General features: G+C 48.1%; 1 protein-coding gene across 1 annotated transcript in view; it reads right to left on the reverse strand.

Annotated features, from left to right (window-relative positions):
- P2RX3 (purinergic receptor P2X 3) overlaps positions 1-21,015 on the reverse strand; it is a gene marked incomplete at its 5' end in the record, with an annotated part of 33,775 nt that extends 12,760 nt beyond the window's left edge. Inside the window, 8 exons of the mRNA XM_080928156.1 lie at positions 8,577-8,713; positions 9,321-9,462; positions 10,074-10,151; positions 10,389-10,482; positions 10,999-11,062; positions 11,269-11,340; positions 11,672-11,807; positions 20,897-21,015. Coding sequence (XP_080784282.1) covers positions 8,577-8,713; positions 9,321-9,462; positions 10,074-10,151; positions 10,389-10,482; positions 10,999-11,062; positions 11,269-11,340; positions 11,672-11,807; positions 20,897-21,015 — 842 coding nt within the window. The remainder of the gene's footprint in view (positions 1-8,576; positions 8,714-9,320; positions 9,463-10,073; positions 10,152-10,388; positions 10,483-10,998; positions 11,063-11,268; positions 11,341-11,671; positions 11,808-20,896) is intronic.
- Between the last annotated feature and the right edge of the window lie 901 nt (positions 21,016-21,916).

Genomic DNA, 21,916 nt, shown 5'->3' on the forward strand with positions numbered 1-21,916 from the left:
GAGGTAACCTCACTGCTCTTACCTGTAGCTGCAAGTGCAGGTCATGAGGCCAGGCTACTGGCCTTGAATGCCTTCCCTGCCACTATGGAAGGTATATGGCCTAGGCCAGATCAATGAGACTCTGAGGCCCGGGTTCCTCAGAGGTGAAAAGATAACTAACCCCCTTAGCTCCTCGGTCAGCACTCGGCAAGTTTTAGATCTATGAACGGCATCAGCTGCTGTGCTGACAGGACAGACATACACTAGAAAGGGTGTGCCCACCCAGGACCACCGGCCCCTTCATTGATAGCTCAGGACAGTGAGGAAGGGAAAGGGTCACGGGGACTTCGAACATAGCTCGTGGGAGAGACCTTCCCACCGTATGGTTGTCTGTGAAAATGACTGGAATGGCTGCCTCTGAAACACATGTTCTGTGGTGTTTGGAAGGAGGGGATCCAGACTGTAGGGAGAGTGGGAAGCCAGGGCCTACTTCAGCTGCCTCTGTCAGTTGGCCGAGGAGCTTGGTGATCCTCGGCTGTGATGTGGGAGCGGAACTGGGTGGGATCTGAGCTGAAAGCTGCTGCAGTGCGTTTCCAACACAGAACGCCTGCTGCAAACACCTAGCACCCGGGAGTATCTAGCAGATGAACAAATGCTTTTTTTTTCTTTTTGTCCCAGACACCAAGAGAGGAAATCCAAAATCGAGCTGCCTTTTAGTAGCAATGCTGACTTAAGAAATCTCCAAGGGGAACTGAGAAACCAGACATCATTAAAAGTGCTTCTGTTTATAGATGGAGCTTGGAAACTCTTATGGGAGAATAGAAGGGAGGGTTGTGGGCCCCAAACAAGATAGGAACTCGACAGGAAGACTACCAGAGTCAAGTAACCTGGACCCTTGGGGCTCTCAGAGACTGAACCGCCAACCAAAGAACTTACACAGGCTGGACCTAGGCCTCCCGCACATATGTAGCAGACGTGCAGCTTGGAGCTGGGGCTGTCCCAACACTGTTGCCTGTCCATACGATATGCTCTTCTAGCTGGGCTGCCTTGTCTAACCTCGGTGGGAGAAGATGAGCCTAACCTTGAAGATGTGGGGGGATATCGAGGGGAAAGGGAGGGAGGATGGGGGAGGATTGTGGGAGAAATGACCAGGAGGGGGATAGTGAGCTGGATGTAAAGTGAATAAAAAAAAGATTGAGTAACATACTAAGATTCTTTAATAAAGGTGGAGGAGTTTTTAAAGTGCTTTTGTTTTCTTTCTGGCAATCAGCAATGGGTGTGTGTGTGTGTGTGTGTGTATTTACATATTTATATTTATATAACAGCTACTACATTTGTGTGTTGGAAATGAAGACAGACCAGGCCTCTGGCTTTGAGCCTTGGTGAAGGTGGGTCGTTTCTAACACGTTTCAAAACCTTTGTGCGTGGGAAGGTGTGGTGATGTGAATGAGGTCAAAAGCACAGGTGTGAAGGAAAGGGTTTCACAGCTCCACCGTTAAGGGCTCTTAACATAAGGACTAGAGGTGAGCTTTTCAGGTCTTTGAAGACACAGAATTTTAGGTTGCATATGAATAAATGTATAAGGGACTGGAAGGACCTACCCGTCCCCATCTAGGATGCTAACTTCCTGTGAGGGTAACAGGAGTGTATGAGAGAAACGGGGCCTGTGTCACTATTTCCTGTGGGTCTTATATTTGCGGAGTATATTTTTAAGACATGCTAGGAACTGACCTCAGAACTAGGGCCTTGGACATGCTAGGAAAGTGGTCTACCACTGAGCTATGTCTCTAACCTAAAAAAAAAAAAAAAAAAAGGATCTTTTAAGAAAATGTATACTTGGGGGCTGAAGAGCTGGCTCAGTGGTCAACAGAACTGACTACTCTTCCAGAGGTCCTGAGTTCAAATCCCAGCAACCACATGGTGGCTCATAACCATCTGTAATGGGATCTGATGCCCTCTTCTGGTGTGTCTGAAGACAGTTACAGTGTGGAGAAGGAAGGGAGTGGGTGGGAAAGGGGGCAGGGAGAAGAGGGGAACATGATCAAGTATTAGGTGGGCGGGGAAACAGGACTGAAGCCCTGAGGGCCAGCAGAAAGAACGGAAACAGACAATATCGGGAGGTAGGAGGTGGGAGACCCTCTAGAATGTACCACAGACCTGGAAGGTGAGAGATTCTCTGGACTCAAATGGAGGGACCTTAGATGAAATGCCCGACAGTGAGGGGAACCCACCTCCAGTAGAAAGACAGAGCATCAAATAGAGGGATGGAGTTGCCATCCCACAGTCAAAACTCTGACCAGAATTGTTTCTGTCTGAGAAAACTGCAGGGACAGAAATGGAGAAGGGCCTGAGGGAAAGGAGGTCCAGTGACAGGCCCAACTTGGGATTCAGCTCAAGCGGAGGCCCAAGGCCTGACACCATTACTGATGCTATGGTGTACTTACAAAAGGGACCTATCATAGCTGCCCTCTTAAAGACACAACAAGCATCTAAAAGTGTCACATGCAGATATCTATGCCCTACCAGTGGACAGAGGCTGCTGACCCTGTGGTTGAATTAGGGAAAAGCTGGAAAAAGCTGAGGAGCAGGGCCCTGTAAGAAGAGCAGCAGTCTTAACAAATCTGGACCCCCAAGATCTCTCAAGACACTGAGCCACCAGTCCGCAGCATATACCAGCTGATACGAGGCCCCCAGCACCTCTACAGCAGAGGACTGCAGGGTCTTCATTCAGTCAGAGAAGATGCACCTAGTCCTCTAGAGACTGGAGGCCCCAGGGAGTGTGGAAGTCTGGTGGGTGTGTGGGTGGGACATCCTTGTGGAGATGGGAGTGGAGTAGGGGGAGGATGTATGGGATGTGGAACAGCCAGAGGGTGAATGGGATGGAGATAAAGTCTGGACTGTAAAAAAAAAAAAAAAAAAAAAAAAAAGGATTAAATTAAAAAAATAGAAAAAATCTTAAAGAAAAGAAAGTGTGCATTTGTAGATAAAGTGGCTTTTTTAAAAAAATGCTTATGTCTGCAAGTGCCTGTTCATTTACTGGGCAATGGCTCACACTTTCAGCAACAGCGTAAAGAAATTAGCAACTTCCACATGGTAGTGGAAGGACTTGGACTGGATCACACGTGTGCCTTCTGGTTCAAGCATCTCCCTGTCTTGGTGCGTTGCTTTGTCTGTTCTGGCTGCTGGTGGGGCCTCCCTCTCCTTACACACCATGTCTCCGTAGCTCCAGCCACTGCCTTCTGCCCTCTGCCCTGTAGACCTATGTCCTATTACTATCCATGAGCCCTGTGATTTCCCCACACTCTGCTCACACTTCCAAAGCAGCCCCTTTATTAGGCTCTCCTCGAATTACCCAATTTGAGACAGCCATCTGCTTCCCACTGAGTCCTTGATAGATACTGTTATAAATCTGTCATTAAATCATCAATGCCTCTACACACACACACACACACACACACAGACTTGCTCTCATTCAGTCTTAAACATTCAATGGCTAACAAACACATGCATGCTCTCCCAAGCTTACCATGCTCACATACAACAATGAGCCCACTTTAAAACCCTGTACTGGTGAACTGAGCATCTATCTGAATGGTAAGAACCATCCCTCAGTCCTGTGTCTAAGCTACAGGATGCTGCCTCCTGGGGGTCCTTTATGTGCATTGTTGAACTGCTAGTTTTTATTTTTAGATCCAGCTGCACTTTGTCCACCACACATGCAGACAACCCTAGCAACTGCACTCTCAATATGCTTGGGAAAGAGCTTCAAAAACATGATGTTAAGGGATAATTAGAACATTTACCTATGGGGAATAGGCAGATTTAGGAGTGAAAATTCTCTCAACCAAATTGTGGGTGGAGGAAGAACAGAAGCCTTTAGTGAGCTTACACAAATTAATATAGGCTAGATAATATAGATGGACAAAACCAAGCAGCTTACGTAAGAATTGAAAGGAGAGGCACCCCAGGGCGATTGCCTGTAACTGGACCTGACTCTTTACAAACAGACCACCTTAAGTATCCTTGTGTTTGGATTATGCCTCAGGAAGACTGATATGGGAACACAAACACAATGGCCTCTAAGCCTATACTAAATCTCTTTCATGATCTTAGACAATCACTTCCCCTTCAGAGCTTCTGTTTCCTCTCTGAAAGGGGACAGCTTTGTCTAGATGTGCTCAGTGGATCTTTAACACCTAGACAATCTCAGAGTCAATGATTCTGCAAGCAAAGAGCTGCAGAAAGTGGGGATGTGGGGGAATGGGAATGAGACGTAATCAGTGATGGAAGTGCAGGTTTCTAGCTGCCTCTGGGTATCACATGTGCTGCTTACAGCAAGACCAATCCAGTCTGAACTCGCTCCAGAGCGAATGGCAGGGAGGGAGTGGTGAGGAGTCTGGCTTCTGGTGGAGGGGAGACAAATGAACTTGTTTGGGAGGCAAAAGGCCAGGCTGTGAACTGTGCCGCTGGCATCTGCTGGTATTTCCAGTTCCTCAGAACTCCGGTTCTTTGTTTTTCAGCAGGATGGAAAGTACCAGCCACCCCTACATGTCTCACTGAGGACTAACGAGCGCGGATGTCCCTAAGCTTTCCTGGTTGTGGTAGATATCAGTCAAGAATATTTATTCATGTCCAGGTCTCCAGATGCCCTAGATGTGTTACAGTGGCAGTGAGTAAACACAGTGAGCCAGTGCCTTTTCTCGTTAGTACCATGGAAGGATGCTCGCCTCTACCTTCGAGAGCGGGTGAGGAATAATTGACCAAAGCACACAGAATGCTACGCACGTGGGGTGATGAGTGTCAGTTGGACTGATAAGTAGCTTAGTGAGATTTAAACAACAGCATAAGATCTCCATGTCATTGAAACCATAATGTGTGTACTTTCCTCTTATCGGAACAGTCAGAAAGATGACTGTGGCCTTTGGCCTTGAGTGTCAGTGTGTCTACTGCTGTATGAGATGGTGGTGGGGACCAGGTGGAGGGATGTGATAGCATGTAGGCAAAGTGCTGTTAGGCACGGATGCCAGATGTCTCCTGATAGCACTTTTCTTTGGACTCTCGGGCAACTTTACCCAGGGTCCAACTGGGTACTTTTTGCTTCCTTTGTACATTGGGCTCTGCTAAGAGAGTAAGTTATTTGGGATCTTCAGAGGAGCCCATACTTCTCAGGTGGCTCCCCTAGATCCTGAGTGTTATACTGACAGAGTCCTTGGAGATCCTCTTTCTAGTCTGTCCAAATAAACAATCTAACCTAAGTTCTTTGAGGCAGGGACTCATATAGCCCAGGCTGACCTTGAACTCCCTATGTAACCAAGGATGGCCTTGAACTGATCTTCTTGCTTCCACCATCTGAGCGAGGTGGTTACAGACACATGCCACCATTCCTGGCTTTAGGTTTTGTGTGGTTTCTTGATCTGAGGATGGAACTCTAGTCTTCTTGCAGGCTAGGCACACACTCTACCAACCTGCATCTATACCCTCAGTCAAAGCTTATTTAGAACTAAGCATACCTCAGGTTGAATGTGCCTAGTTAGGGCACAGTCGCTGCATAAGTAACCGGAGATACAGAACTCCAGAGCAGCTCTTGTTCACACGACAGGCCCTACTCCAACCTGTGATATTAGTAGTTAGGGTCTTCATCACAGTCATGCGTTCCCACCAAATGAGTCACTTGGAGGTCTGAAGAACTTGTATCTCAGATTGAGAATTTTATTAAGATATATCACTATTTTTAAGCCACCATACAAATATTCTTTGTATTGATCTCAGTGTGATGGGCTGACTGGATAAAATGCCAATTTTTCCCAGGGAGCCAAACAGTATTTTTAACCTACTTTAAAATATGTGTTGTTTCCTATGGTTTTTAAAACTCTGGAGTTGATTATGAAAGCAATTTCAGTTTTTAAAAATTCTTCTTTCCAGAGAACATACGTATATATTTTAAACTATCAAATGTAAAACTTAATGGAACGGGCCATTACTTCTTAGAGTTGTGAAGTAAAGTGAAAAAGAAAGCTGGTTATTGTGATGGTTAATCTTGACTGTAAACTTGGTTAGGTCTAAAATACCCAGGAGACCAACTTATAGGCATGATTTTTCCAAAGAGATTTAACTGAGGCGTAAAGGTTAACCCCGAGTTTGGACAGTACCCTTACGTAGGCTATGGTGTCTACCACGGAAAAAGGAAAAAGCAAGTGGAACCAGCGTTCACCTCTCTCTGCTTCCTGACTGAGGCTGCCATGTGGTCTGTCACTTCGCCCTCCTGCAATGCTTTTACGTCACTGTGAATTATGCCTCGAACCGTGAGCCGACATAAAGTCTTCTTTCCTCAAGTGCTTTTGCTGGGCATTTTGTCACAGAAATTAGAAAAGTAATTAACGCAAAAAAAAAAAAAAATGGTGCCAGAAGCAGGGTCACACTGCGGTGAACATAATCATGCGGGTTTGCAGGCCTTTGGAACTAGTTTGAAGGAGGAATGTAAAGAGTTTGGAGCTCCAAACTAGAGAAGCCCTAATGTGATGTAGTAAGAGCTTAATGGACCACTTTGGTGCCAGGTCTACAGTGAAAGAGAGCAAGCAAATACAGTAGAAAAGCACGGAGTGTCCAGTGTGATCAGAAAGACGTATAAGCAAGTTTAACATCAACAACAAAGTAGCTGTAGAGAAAGCAGCTTCCATTGTTGAAGAAATCAGTGCCCTTAAAGAGAAACTGGTACTATGAACCAGGGCAACTAGAAACCCTGAGGGTAAGGCCTCACCCCCAGAAAGCTTCATGAGTGCCACCACCAGAACAGAGGACAGGTAGTGCTTGTCCCGAATGGCCACGTAGGTAGGAGTCTTAGACTGACCTGGGAGACAAACTTCTCGCCATGTGTGAGGGAGTGTTCAGTTGGGTGGGAAGACTCTCCAAGAATGTGTCTGCACCATCTTACAGGCTGGAGTCTCAAATGACTGAAGAGCAGAAAGTGAGCTGAGCTTCTCTGGAGGTCTCCCTCTGCTTCTTGACTGAGGATACAATGTGACTAGCCACCTTATGCTCATGCTGCTATGACTGCCCCACCATGATGAAATGAATGTATGCTCAAACTGTGAACCAACCAACCAACCAGCAAACCAGCAAACCAACCAGCAAACCAACCAGCAAACCCTTCCTTCACTACCTTCCTTCACTACCTTTGTCTGGTATTTTGTCTGGAGAGCAGAAGGGATACTAGTGTGTATATAATGTAGCATTAGTCGGACACTACAACACAGGGCAGCTTGAGTAAGGATTCTTTAAATAAGTAACAAATATATTCTTCTACATATTTTGTTTCACCACTAACTACTTATCCTGCTTAGCCTTTTTGACATATAACATTGTATACTTCAGGACCTTTAAGATGTTTTGGGATTTTGAGAAACTAAGCAAAGGACTGGAAAGACAACTTGCTTGACAAAAGTGCTCAGTGTGTAAGCCTGGTGACCTCAGTTCACATCCCCAAAACAAGCGTAAGGGCTGGATGTAGTGGCACAGGCACCTATAATCCCAATGTGTCCCTACTAGGTATTTGGGAGCAGAGGCAGGAGAATCACTAGAAGCGTATAGGCCAGTTATCTTGACATGCAATAATGACCAAGTGGGATCCTGCCTCAAAGAATGAGCTGTTTGTCCTTTGACTTCTGTTCATATGTCACATCATGAGTGTTGGTATGTGTACATGTGTGTACACACAAACACATACACACAGGTACATACACAGAGAGAGAGAAGGAGAGGGAGAGAGAGGAGAGAGAAAGAAGGGAGGGAAAGAGGAAGGGAGAGAAAAAGAGAGAGAAAGGAAGGATGGAGGGAAGGATGGAGGGAGGGGGGCAAAGCTGAAAGCCAAAGCAATTAATTCATGCACTGACCAGTAGGATGCACAGGTGAACAGGCATTTTCCAGATGGACACCAACAGGGAAGAGGTCAAGGGTTCGTTCAAGGGCTTAGCTATTCCAAACAGTTGGCCCTGAGTTCCCCTGCTCTCCTTTTTTTCCTAGGGGAAAAAGCTCCTAAAATAAAATTCCTTTAGGCCACAAAGCCATTTGGAATATCAATGGGATGATATTTAAAAGCTATTTTTCCCCTAGAAAAGCCCTAAAGAACTAGTGATCAGTAGTTGCTGTCTGTGAATCGTGGAATTTCCTGGTTTTGGAAAGAAATGCCAAGTTACCATTTTGGAAAAAGAAACAAGGCCAGATATTGTGATTACTTTATGGGAGTAAGAGCTTTAAAAATTCAGGCACAGAACAGGAAATGGGGCTGTCTGGACACAAAAGAGGCACACTGTAGCTAAAACAGGTAAAGAATTACAGAATCAAGTACTACCTTAGCCATCTGGTCTAATGAACCTCAGCAGATTTCTTGGTTGGGTCCCCTTTGGAGACATGATTCCATACCTCCTAGCACAACCCACCCACCAGGAATGGCTGCCAAGAAGTCCTTCCCAAGCTCAAACTGAAGCCTGCTGGGCACCGGAAGGAGGACATGAGGAATTTCCTTCCAGTTGTGCACTTCCGAGACGGACATTTTGGGGGTCGCCTGTGGCCTCTGCTCCTGCCCAGATAGTGGGGTTTACCTGAAGTTGTAGCCAGGGGAAACGCTGCTTTTCTCAGAAACTCCATCCAGCCGAGTGAAGGAGTATTTGGGGATACACTGGTCCCAGGCCTTGTCGAGATCGCACACCCAGCCGATCTTAATGCCCAGGACGCCACCCTGAAAAAACGGCCAAATAGGAGGTATCCCCTGTGCTCAGTCAGGGCAGAGGGTTTCTGATGAGTGATTTCTTTTCCTTCTCTGGGTGGGAGGTGGCAGCGGGGAGGAAAGAGAGTGACCGACAGAGAGGGTGTCCTTAGGGACAGAACTTGGAGCCTCAAAGTCCCCATGATACAACACAGGACTCAGAACATTACTGCAGCTCCCTTTCCTGTGGTGTGGTGCTTTTCAGAGACCAAAGGACTCTTGTGAGATGGGATGATGGGAATGAACAACTGAGGCTAGGTGGTGGGGGTAGATCTCTGGGGATAGATGGATAGGATTCGGGATGTGGTGATCTGCAGGTCTGGATGCTTCCAGCAGGTGGCACTGCTTTGCTGTAGTTCCAGCCCAGCATCCCAGTGTCTTTCCCTGAGGTCTAAGGTAGGGCTGAGCTCTCCAGGTAGGTAGGTAGGTGGATGGGTGGGTGGGTGGGTAGGTAGGTGGGTGGGTGGGTGAATGGGTAGGTAGGAGGGTGGGTAGGTGGGTGGGTGGGTAGGTAAGTGGGTAGGTGGGTGGGTAGGTAGGTAGGTAGGTAGGGGGTCACAGGGAAGGGGCAAGCTCTCACCGTGCGGGCCAGCTTGGCAAAATCCTGCCCAGCAAACTTAACCACGTCCCCTACCCTCAAGATGGGGCAAAACGGGGCCTTTTCGGGGTGGAAGCGGCACTTCTTTATGTCCTTGTCAGTGATGTTAGGCAGAAGGTTTCCCCTGGGGTGGAAAGAGAGAATGGTTAGACCTAGAACTAAAGTAAAAATAGTAATGCCTAAATTCTCTCTTCTTCTGGATGCTTTAGGCCCTCCACATCTAGGTGGAGTAATTTACTGCCCCGTCTCTCAGACACTTCCCATCTTTTCCCCTTCCCCCACCCCCATGGTTTTATAACTCTCATCATGTTCCATCTCATAGTAGGGCTATGAATGTCTGTGGCCAGTATCTCCAAACTCCCAGGCTGGGCCTCCTGGTGACCAGAGTCTCTCCTAATGACTTGGTGCATCTCTGCCGTGCCATGGCCACCAGCAAACTAAGACAAAAGCCCACCACTCTGAGGGTTTGAGGTGGGCAGAAAGACAAATGACAAACACTTTAGACTCCAACTGCAGGAGGCCTCGGAGTCCACAGCTAGTGTAAAGTTGTCTTCCCTCTCCAAGCAGAACTCCCATTTGGCCTCATGGCTCCAAGGCAGGGAAATTGGCACAGAAATTGGCTGACATCTGGGGTCAAGGCCTATTGAGGGGTAGGAGCTCCGTGGAGACGGGTAGACAGAGAGCACTCGAGAGACCTCCACGGCAGGGCGAAGAAGGGAAGAACCAAGGACTCACTTCTCAAAGTTGAAGAGTGGGAAACGGATGCTGTTCTTGATGAAAATGGTGAAGTTCTCAGCTTCCATCATGATAGGCCTGTGAGGGGAAATGAGGTTCAGCTCTCCAGAAGAGAGGAGACGGGGCTGTTCTCAAGAATCTTTCTTTATAGGTGTCTCTTGGAAGGAGACATCTTATAGATCATAGGCCTGTGGGTGAGAGGCAGAGGCAGCGCAGGGGAGATGGTACCCTGAGACCACATTCCTACCCCAAGAAAGAACACTAGTTGGGGACCCACGTAGCCGTCCATTAGCTTCAGGGCGCTCAGAGCCTTACATCTCCACGGTGTCCACCTCGGTGGGGCACCAGCCCTGGACCTCACAGGTCCGGAGAACAGAGCTGTAGTTCACGCACCGGCCGGTGAGGATCCCTGTAGGGCGGAGCTACTTGAGCACGTGGCATCCTGCCCCTTGCCACTCCCATGCCCCTCCTCCTCACGGACCCCCCGCAGATGAGCAAGACAAGCTAACCTTCGGGATGCATCCTCAGCAGCCCAGAACCCATTTTTCTTGCCTCTGAGCCTGTGCTACCCCCTTCGGCCTGGAATGTTTTTCATGAAGCTCCCTTTATCTTGCTGTCTTCAGACGTCTAGAAGGCCCCTTGTCCCGCCCCCTGGGTTTCCCACAGTCCTTTGTGTTTCCTTAATACCACTCTACCCAACTACAGCAATACCTAGACTAAACTCCCGGGCAGGAACGATGCACATCACCTCCATAGCCCCAGCTGGGTCTGGACACCCAGCAATCCTTCGTGACGTTGGCAGAAGTCCACAGAGTAGGCTGGACTCCTTTCCTGAAACGGGCTATCCTCACGGAGAACTCCCTGCCCTTTAGAGTCCCATGAAGGTTTGGGTTTGGAGAGGGAGTGGGGTAAGGGCTGCACTCACCCCCACCCGGGAAGCGCTGAGGCCCACACTGGCTGTCAGACACACAACGGTACTTCTCCTCATTCTGTGGGGCGACAGGGTCACAGTTGCATGATGGCTCCTTTCTTGGCCCTGGTCAGCCCATTAATTCCCATTGCCTCCCACAAGTTCCCATAGCTGTGGCCTCTAGAGGGTGGCAGGTCTAGTCACAGCTCTAGGCTAGATGATGGGGTCTGTTCGAGACACTGGCCCTGCTCCTGACAATATGCTTCCTTGACTTGTTCCACTTACCTCTGGACAGAATCCTTGCATTTGGTTTTCAGTAACGATCATTTTGGTGATGATGACAAAGACAGAGGTGCCCTTGGGAGAAGGGAGAGGAAAAAGCCCAATCCCAATCTGTGGGGCAGGAAGCCATTTCCTTCCTCTATAGAACAAAATGATTTGGCCTAGGTGGTAGGGCTAACAAAGGAACTTGGTAGCTGACATCCAACCCACTCTCTAAGCCCCTGGTGGCTCTTGTGATAGGGCTAGGGAGAGGGGGTGGGGAGACTGGCTTCTTTATATCCAGTGCTGCGTTTTGGAGGGCAGGCTCTTGTGTCTCCAACAGTACTGCCGGTTCAGGACACTTTCCCTTTGTCCCCATTCTCCCCAGACGTGGGCATGCACATGTCCCTTGGTTGGGGTATCATACCTGGGGTGGGGTCACATAATCTGACACATCCATGACTCTGTTGGCATAGCTTCCGAAGCCTTTCACCTTTGTTACTACTGAGGACTCGATGGCAGTGTCCCGCACTTGGTAGGCCTTCTCATGCAAGAAAACCCACCTGCAGCAGAGGAACAGGGATACAGAGAAAGTCCACAGGCTCACGAGACAAGGGCTGGGAAAACTCTCCTTCCTGCCAACATTAGAGTCACATGGGTGTGCTTGGCAGGGAGATGTGTCGGGATGACTTGGGTTAGCTCGGTGAGTCTTCAAAACCACCTCTGAGAAGCACTCTTGGGCTTCTTTTTCTAATTGCTTCCTTATGAAAACTCTTAATATCCCAGCATGTGCCATGTGGGAAAGGCCAGACGTTGATATTTGGCTTTTTTTTCTTTTTGAAACAGAGTTTCACTGTGTAGCCCTGGCTGGACCAAAACACATTTTGTAGACTAGGCTGGCCTCACACAGATCTGCCTGTCTGTGCCTCCTAAGTGCTAGGATTAAAAGCATGTGGCACCATGCCACACATCAGAAGCTGACACTGAGATAGAAGCTCCAACATCACCTTTCTCACTGTCCGTCCAACTTATCTTTGAGACAAGGTCTCACTGAACCTGGTCCTCAGTGGCTGGTTAGACGGGCTGGCCAGTGAGCCCTCTCTCCACCCACCTGCACCTTCCGAGAGCAGCCATACCATGTCATGCCAGGCGTTCAGTGACAGCACTGGAGACAGCAGAATGCTCGGAAAGTGTTCTGTCGGCCTACGGTCTCCATCTACTTGTGATTTACACACAAAAACACCGAACTAAAAAGAAAGGAGCTGGGCAGTGGTGGCACACGCCTTAATCCCAGTGGGCAGGTGGATCTCTGAGTGTGAGGCCAGCCTGGTCTACAAAGTGAGTTTCAGGACAGCCAGGAATATACAGAGAAACCCTGTCTCAAAAAGAAAAAAAAATTAGTTTCTTTTTTCCCTAAGAAGTAATTTCTACCCCCTTATGGCCAATACACACGTCTGGAAGTAATTATTGCTGATAACTAATGAGGTCCCCTCTCTAGCAGGCACTGAGGAGAGAGAAGACACAGAGCCCCAGGCTGCACAAGCTTTATTCATGCTTGGGCCCCATGTACCAGGGACACAGTGGCTATTCAAGGAAGGGACAGACAGGTGAGAGGCCGTGGGAGCACTTGGCAGTCTTCACCGGACCAAGAGTCAGCTGAGAAATTAGGAGGGAGAGGGTGTGGGCAGTGTGTGCTGTCAGGGAGGTGGGTCCTGCTGTGAAGACGGGACGCTAATCTTGTTCCTTGTCCTGTGCTTCCACCTAGTGCCCAATTACCTAGCTCCTGTAGGTTTAAAAAAATTTACCTAACTCACATTACATCTCAATTGCAGCTTTCCTCACTCCACCCAGCCCCCCTTCGAACAGCTCTTCTCCCCTCTCCCTTTCCTCTGAGAAGGGGTAGTCCCCCACCCCCGTACCAACCCTCCCCCGCACATCTAGGTACTGCAGAACTAAGTGCATCCTCTCCCACTGAGGCCAAACAAGGTGGTCCACTTAGGGGAATGAGATCCCAGGGACAGCTCCCACTCCAGCTGTTGGGGGACCTGCGTGAAGACCAAGCTGCACTTCTGCTACATATGTGCAGGGGGCCAAGGTCCAGCCCACGAATGCTCTCAAGAATCTAGGTTAGTGGACTCTGTTGGTTTTCTTATGGAGTCCCTATACCCCTCAGCTCCCCCAATCCTCTTTCCCCAAGTCTTCCACAAGACTCTCTGAGCTCTGTCTAATGTTTGGCTGTGGGTCTCTCCATCAGCTGCTGGACGAAGCCTCTCAGATGACAGTTATGCTTGCTGTCTGCTGTTCCATGTTTGTCCCTGTACTTCTTGTAGGCAGGACAACTTTTAGGTCACATATCTTTGTGTTTGGGCTGTTGTCCTTATCCCTCTACTGAGAGTCCTGTCTAGCTACAGAAGGGGCCACTTCAGGCTCCATAGTCCCCACTGCTAGGAATCTCAGCTCGAGTCACCCTCATAGACTCCCTGGAGCCATTATGGGACCAAGCAGACGAGGCAGAAAAGACTCCCTGTCTTCCATCCCTCCTGCTTCTTCAGATCCTCCCAGACTTCCCTAGTAGCAGGGAGGGCCTCCGACTACGGACTCTGCACATCACGAAGGACTTCCTCTTTTTGTGGCCACCATAGCCCTCAGGGTTCAAGATACTCAGTGTCTGTAACTGTTCCAGCGCGACACATGGAGGCATTTGGTCCCGGTGACACACCAGAAGACAAGTACAGTCACTGTCTTTATTCTATACGTGAGAAAAATCTATCAAATAGGTTTGGGGGAAAAATGAATGTTCTATACAACAAACTAGTACTATGATAAAAATTTTAGCTTTAACATCAGCACAGTCATTGTTATTATTATTACTGCTACAGCTATTTTACTGCAGTGTTGAGCGTGCAGACCTAGGGCCTCACAAATGCTGAGAAAGCCCTCTCTCACCGAGCTACACTCCTAAGCCCTCCTGATCTTATTTGACCAGAGAGAGAAACCGGTTTGGGAGAGAGGCTTTCAGACAATTAGCAGACTCTAACAGCATACTTTGGAATGGCTGGGTAGCTCCTGCTACCAAAGGCTGGGAAACCACATCAGGAGAAGGTAACAGAACGAATCTGAGGCGGTTTAGTTCTGCAGATCCCTTGCTGTGAGGATCCCTGGCAGGGCAGCTGCAGAGGCAATATCTGGGTTGGACTGCCATGAGGCATTGGAAGGGAGGCAGAAAGGGCGTCCAGCCCAGGACCTTCCATTGAGTTGGCATCGACTGCTGCTTCAGAAGATGGCACAAGTAATGGGTACTAGAGCTGCAAAGACTGGGGAGCTTGCTATCCCGCATTGTGTGGACGCTGAGAGGACATTTCTCTTGGGTGGGGGTCGAAGTTCATGGCCTTTGGGGTTCTTACGCTGTCAGAAGGTGCAGAAGGAAACAGCTCTAAGGACCCTGATGGAGGTCCAGCCACTTGTAGGAAAGACAAGCTTACCACAAGCACAGGCTGGCCTTTGCACATGCCTTTGATCAGTGAGTAGTTGGTTAAGTATCATCCCCTTAACAGGTTTCTCTTTCTGAAACTCTTTTTTTTCTTTCTTTCTTTCTTTTTTTACAATTAAAGATGTAGAGAAATCTTTAATCCAGCAATATGGTTGATCTGGCAAGGAATCGTATTCAAAGATATGATCCAGCTAGAATCCAGACACGCCCTGAGTTGCAGTATGATCTGGCTGGAATCCACACACGCCCTTAGCACACACCTTTATAATCCCGAACAGTGAAGGTAAAGTTAGTTTGTAAAAGGAAGCAGCCATGTTTGAAAGTGGCGTCTAATTGAGGGGCAAAGTGACGAGCCAGGACAAGCTCTGACAGAAGGAATCAGAGACAGGATACACATGACTCAGGAAGAGCAGCCGAGTGAGAGGCTGTTTGAGGGCAGTGCAGGGAGAGAAAGGGGTGGGGTGTGTGGCAGCTGTACCTGGACAGTTCTACAGACAGGTACAGAGGGAACAGGTTAGACGCAGGTGAAGACAGGGTGGGCCAGGAGATTAGAACATGTGGCCATAGTGTGAGTCCAGGCAGAGCAATTCAGTTAGAAGCCCAAAGAAGCTGGATTAAGTCAGTCAGCTTAGATTACACTGTGAGGAGGCTAGAAGCTTCTAGGCCTAGGTCTTGGTTTAGTTAGAACAGAGAAGGAAATGCTCTGGGGCTTAGCCCAAGCTGTGTGAATATGGCCGTGTGGTATAGCTCTTGTCTTATCCCTTCATCTGAGGGAATAAAAGCAACATTCTCAGAAACTGCCAACATATTAATTGATTAATTAATTAATTAATTATTTTTGGAGTGTAGATGTGTATGTGGAGGTCAGAGGACAACTTGTGTTTCCTGCTTCTATTCTGAGACTCATGGAGACTAAATTTAGGTTCAATCAGGCCTGGTGGAAGGTAACTTTACATATAGGCTCTCTTATTGCCCTAACCATTCCTGTACTCCAGACCCACGCAACATGTGTCTATCCGTCCATCTATGCATCTGTCTGTCTGTCTGCCTGCCCGCCCGCCCGCCCGCCCGCCCACCCACCCACCCATCTATCTATCTATCTGTCTATCTGAGACAGGGTCTCTCACTTTTAACTGGAACTTAGTTAGCATCTAAGCTAGACTGACTAGTCAGCAAATCCCAGAGATCCACCTTTCTGTTTCTCCAACACAAGGATTAGAAGAATGTGCCACAATAACAGGGCCTTTGCACACAAGTTCTGAGAATTGAACTCAAGTCCTTGGGCCTGCAAGGAGAGCACCTTACCCATTCAGCTATCTCCCCAGCCACTCTGCTTTAAGTTGTAATTGGCAAGCAATCACTGTCTGCATCTATGGGGCACCATGTGAATCTTTTGGTGCACGTATACATTATAGGATGAGTCTATTAAACTAATTAGCATAACTATCTCATATTTATCTGCTTCTTTTTGAGGCATCATTCACTTGGATTCTAGAGGCTTTCTTGCATGAGAGAAAGAGGGTGGAGTCACAGATCTGCCAAATGGTTTCAGACCTGTTACCTGCTTTATTGCGGCCGCCTTGTAGCAACCGGCAAGTTGATTAATGTGCCATTAAGCCTTATCCACATGCTTGCAAGATGCTCTTCTGAGCACCACGCCATTATAGAAGTCTGCAGTGCTGTTTGCTTTACCGCTCACTCTTGCAATAGTTTTTCCTCCTTTTTTTTTTTTTTTTTTTTTGAAGGGGAGGAATTTCATTAAGTCTCATTCAGCATGTTATATCCTAACAGAGAAGAAGGCAGCATCTTGTTACAGAATCTGAGGAAGTTATCTGAAAGAGCACCATTAGCTCATGGCCTCATGCCCTCCTGAATGATGGGGAGTGAGTTCTGAAGGGCCTGACACTCTGATTCCCCTAAGATGGTGGCTGCTGCTGAACGCTCATCAGAAAGTAAGCCACAGGCCGAATACAGACTTCTGGAACTCCAGCGTGCCTTGTCACCAGATGGACATGTTTCTCACTGTTAAGCTAAAGAAACGTTTTTTTGAGCCCAGTCCCCCATCTTTAAAGTCAGGGCACATTTGTAGATGCAAAGAACACTCAATGACTCCTTCCATAAAGCCTTACTGACATAGCTAGGTTACGACCAGCATACCACACACGGGAGACAGACACAGAGGGCTGTGTGGGCTTGCCCAGAGTTATGGAACTGGGTAGCAGGTTCTGAAGGGCATTCTGCTCTGGATCACTTCCAGCCACCCTACAGTTGGGTCTCTATTTCTATCTCAGGTCAGGCCCCTGCTTCACTGATAGTAATGCATCCCCTAACTCAAGAAGGTCTCAAGAGGAAGGGGCTTGAGGTGGAGAAACAATTAACCAGTCTGTTCCTCCTCCTCTTCCTTTAAGACTCCATGTACACCCAGTAGGGAGAAGAAGCCACATTAGAATTCTGAGTTAACAAATGGAAGAATTTCAGTGGCCCCATGGGGCTGAGAACGTCATCAGGGTAGCTAGCAATGGGAGGTGAGGGGTTGCTTCATTTCCAGAACAGAGGGGCTGAGGCTGTCTCTAGAGGCCAGGACTTAAATGCATCAGGAGTGAGCCTCTGATTCTTGGCATTTACTCTGACGCTCTGATTCTTTTCTCTTTTTTTTCCTCACATTTCTGGTTTATTATTTATAGAGCGGAAGGCGGTGGCAGCTCCTTGGCAGGTAGGATGTGCAGGAAAGAGGTTCAAACAGCATCTCAACACCCTCCCGTCTATCCCCAGGGAGTCAAGGAGGAGAAGGCCAGGGAGTGGGTGTGAAATGTGTCATGGTGGGTGTCGGAGGGGAGGGGTTTCAGAGGAAAGTGTGAGCTGGTTAGTGGGAAAGAGGAGGGTACAACAGGGAATCTAGGAACAATAATAGTTACCACATATAACTTAACATGACTGAGTCACTATCTGGGAAAAGGCACTTGACATGTCATCTAAGAACATGCTGACTGGAGGTACCCTTACACCCATTTCCTAGACCTTGGGAATTTTGACTCACAGGTCTGTGTCAAGGTGGCGTCAAAGCTGGGACGTCACACCACGCAGTCTCCTTATCCTGAGGCTGTGGCGTAGGGAGAGAGCAGGCAACATGGGTGCCGTCCCCCTTTGTACCTAGAGGATGAGGGATTCCAACTGATGTCCCCAACTTGTCACCTAGTGTGCTGACATGGAGCCGTGGATGCTACCTGGGTGTCAAAAGGATGGTATCCCCAGTTGCTTGTGCACCAAAGTTGGGCGAAGTCAACCACACCAGGTAGCTGAAGCTAGAGCCCAGACGATTAGGGGGTGTGCTCGCATGAGTGGTAAGAGGAATGCTTATGCTGTACACCTCCTAGGTGAGGCTTTGGGTCCTGTGTCCCTGGCAGAAGTTACAGGGAAAAGATTCGGACATTAGTTAGATGCTAACACCACCACATTAAATCTCCTTTCAAGGGGCAGACAGGCCAGTTGGCTCAGTGGGGAAAGGGACTTGCTGGCAAACTTGGGGACCTGAGTTCCATCTTTGTTACTCATGTGGTGGAAGGAGAGAACCGATCCCCCAAACCAACAAAATAAAAGGTAAAACCAAACCAAACCAAACCCCTGTAGAATTTTATTGAGGCAGTGTTACACCTCCCCTGCAAGCTTTCCTACATCCCCGGCTACTCCTCTTAATCCTTGGGCACATCAGACCACTCCGATCTGTTCACGGTGCTCTTCCCCAGACTCCCGCACAGATAGATTGTGTGTCAGTAATTTCCTTCTTGTTCTTTATGTTTCTGTAGAGACAAAAGCTCTTGGCTCTTGCAGGATGCCAGGTCTGACCTCTGAGCTTCCAGGGATCTTTCTACACTCTAACCACTACTCCCATACTCCTTTTCTTCTTCCCACAGACCAGGCCTTAACCTCCACACACATGGGTCCTTTGCCTTAGGCATTCTTCATTCTGCCCATCTGGTTGCTCTCTCTACTTACCCTTCAGAACCTGGGTTGGATATCGCATGAAGCCAAGTGACTCCACAGCGGCAGCTTTTTTGGTACTATGCATGTTTTACACACCATATGAACGTTGTATCTGTTTGTGAGGATCACTGATTAGTATCAACTTCTTGCTATATTCACGATATGATGCTCACAGGACAAAGACCCTGTCTGCTTCTGCCCATTGCTCTACCCTCAGTGAATGATAATGCCTGACGTGAAGAGACGCTTGGTGCACTTCTGCTAAATTAATCACAATGGATTCATGGAGTCACATGGTGTTTGGACTCCTATAAACAGAGATGGGCTTGGGCCAGGGGGCTGGGCTGTTGAGTGTGCTGATGTAACTGCAAGGCACAGTTCCACGGGGAGTTGTCAGGATGGGAGATGGATGGGATTGCATATCAAGACGCCAAAGAGCCTCTTTCATGCTCCCTTAAGCAGACTGAACTAAAAACCCCAGCATTGGAGGATTCAATCTGATCCTGATGAGGGGCAGCCGAAAGCAGTGCAGGGCTAAGGGGGCTAGTCTAGGAGACGGCTGTCTCTGTCTTCCATCAATGTCCTGCCTGGAGTCAGGAGAGCCAGGCCAGATTAGGAATGTGCTGAAAAGGCTTTTGCTTTTATTTGGACCAATGTACCATCACCATCCTGTGGCTATCAACAATCAAGGCACCGAATTGAACACAGAAGGCTTAAGAACCAATTGAGAATGTAGCTCAGTTGGCAGAGTCCTTTCCTAATATGCACACAGCCCTGGGTTCCACCAGCCATAAAATGGATGTGGCAATCCACACCTGCAATTCCAGTTTAGGAGGATTAAGTACTCAAGGTCACCTTCACTAGTGTAGTAAATTCAGAGCCTTGGATAGATAACTCTATCTCCAAAGAACAAAAATTAAACAAACTAGCCAGTCAGACAGAAACCAGTTTTGAGCCCAATTTGGAAAGACATGGAACATCTAAACATTGCTCAAAAAACTTCAACATGGGAAAGTTCTTGAAACTAGGCCATTTAATCCCACTCCATAGCTTGACTTCCTTCTGATGTCTCCACAATGCTATGCCAAAGCCTACAGGCTCTCATCAAACCCACAGAACAAAAACACCACATCTGCCCATCCATCTATCCATACAAATCCAACCTCTCTACACTACTCCCACCTTTCAGCTCCAGACACATGCACAGAGGATATACTCTCCGATTTGACTGAATTAACTCATGACCTAGTCAGTGGCTGTCTTTCATAAACAGACTCATTGTCTCAAGGAACAGCAAGTGACCACAGACCCACAAGCCAGGAAAGAAAACCCCTGAGGTTTTTGCCTGCATTTCCTGGTGCCAGCCAGTGTGTAGAAATGACCGCAAGAAGGACAGACCTGTGCTTCCTCCCAGCTATTGTTTGCTCAAGTCCCTTTGTATGAGTGCCTGAGGGCGGTGTTGGGATTTTGCTGGTCCCTGGGCAGCCCCTAGCATGGAGTGAGGTGAGGATTTATGCTTTTTAACAACAGGACTCATTTCTGCATTCTTAGGGAAGAGCCCCACACTAAGTCAGAAAAGGTGCTTTTCTCTTTGGCAGCTCTTTACTTGAGGGTATCTATGCCTCTGTCTAGCTTGGGGGACAGTTCCTGTCCTGATTTCCCAAGAATAGGGTCTCTTGCCTTTTTACCTCTCACCATCTAGCCCCATGAAAGTAAGAAATTCTTAAGTTTAAATTAAATCCAGCACTCCCCTCCCTGGCTGGTTCTTCTTCCACATACTCGCTCATCTCCCTGGTTTCCACCCCTCTATGTTCCTTTATCTCTCTGAGACTCCAATGGAGGGGAATGAGAAGATGTGGGGAGGGGTCTGCCTTGTTTTTTTTGTTTTGGTCTGGGAAGATGGACCATATGGGCCCTTTCCTGACCAGGGAATGGACCCATATTCTTGGCACATGTGTCTAGAATCATCCTCAAATCCTGGAAGAGTTTCTTCATAAAATAATGCACCCCAGGACAGGGGTGGATGGGAGTGGCAGAGGCCAAAACTGAGGACACGGCTCCCACAAATTAAAATGTTTCTCAGAGAAGACAGGTCTAAAAGCTGCAGAGCAATATGGGGAGAGGGAGGAAAGGACATCAGGTAACTCTCCTGTCCCAGGATCTGCAGGACCATGGACTCACCCCACAAAGTAGGAGATGATCAGCAGCTGGACGGCTCGGTTGATGATCCCGATGGTCCAGCTCTTCACAACCACCGACTTGGTAGTCTCGTAGGTGAAGAAGTCTGATATACAGTTCATACTGAGGAAGTGCTCACAGCCACTTAGAAGGGCTGTGGTTGCAGCCCAAGGAGAGAAAGGACTTTAGGACTGGGAATCAGAGATCAAGAACTGGAGTGGGCTGCTTAATTAGGCTTGAGGAAAAGAGCCAGTTCCTGTAAGCCAGACAACTGTAGGCCAGTGCCTAATCTCTCCTCTTAAGCCAACAGTCTAGGGCCAGGGCGGCAGACCACCTTTTTATCCATCTCTACTCCACTCCCCTGTGATGTCACAGCAGGGGTGGGGTCTCCAATCCTGGGCTCCAGATTGCCTGAGATGCAGCTGGCTAGGGCCCTCTGGGACGTGTGTTTCATCTGCAGTCTGTATACTGTTTCCACTGTTACGCTGTATAGCTGTCCCAGCTCACCAGCTGCTTTGTATTCTCCAAAGCCCTGTGTAACTGCCCATCCTTGAGTTAGCTCATCTGTCTGACCCACCAACTCCACTCTGAGTGTCTGCTGATTTCTACCTAATAGCACAAATACGGATAGAGTTCTCGACAGGTTCTGTGTCTCCTGGGAGGAAGAGTCAAGCATTTCTTACCGTCTCTTCCTCTTGGCCCTCCAGAATCTCATTATGTTGTCCAGCTGGGCTCAAACTTGTTATGTTGCTATGTTTCAAATTCACAGTCCTCCTGCCCCAGTCTCAGAGTTGTGATTACAGGTTTGTATTACTGTGAAGTGGAAAGTCGCTTATTTCTAACCTTAGTTGGCAGCAGTGGTTGAAACTCTTCTAGCTGTATAGAAATTACTGAATTCTCCCTCTCTTTTAAACCCTCGAGTTAATAAAAAACTTTTGTTAAGAGTACGTACTCCTAAAAAGTTGGGCTACTTTAAACCATCTTTAATAGTTTTGGCAAATCCTAGAAATGTGCTGCATTAAC

This window comes from Micromys minutus (genome assembly GCF_963924665.1).
Source record: "Micromys minutus genome assembly, chromosome: 13".
In the NCBI taxonomy this organism is placed as follows: domain Eukaryota; kingdom Metazoa; phylum Chordata; class Mammalia; order Rodentia; family Muridae; genus Micromys; species Micromys minutus.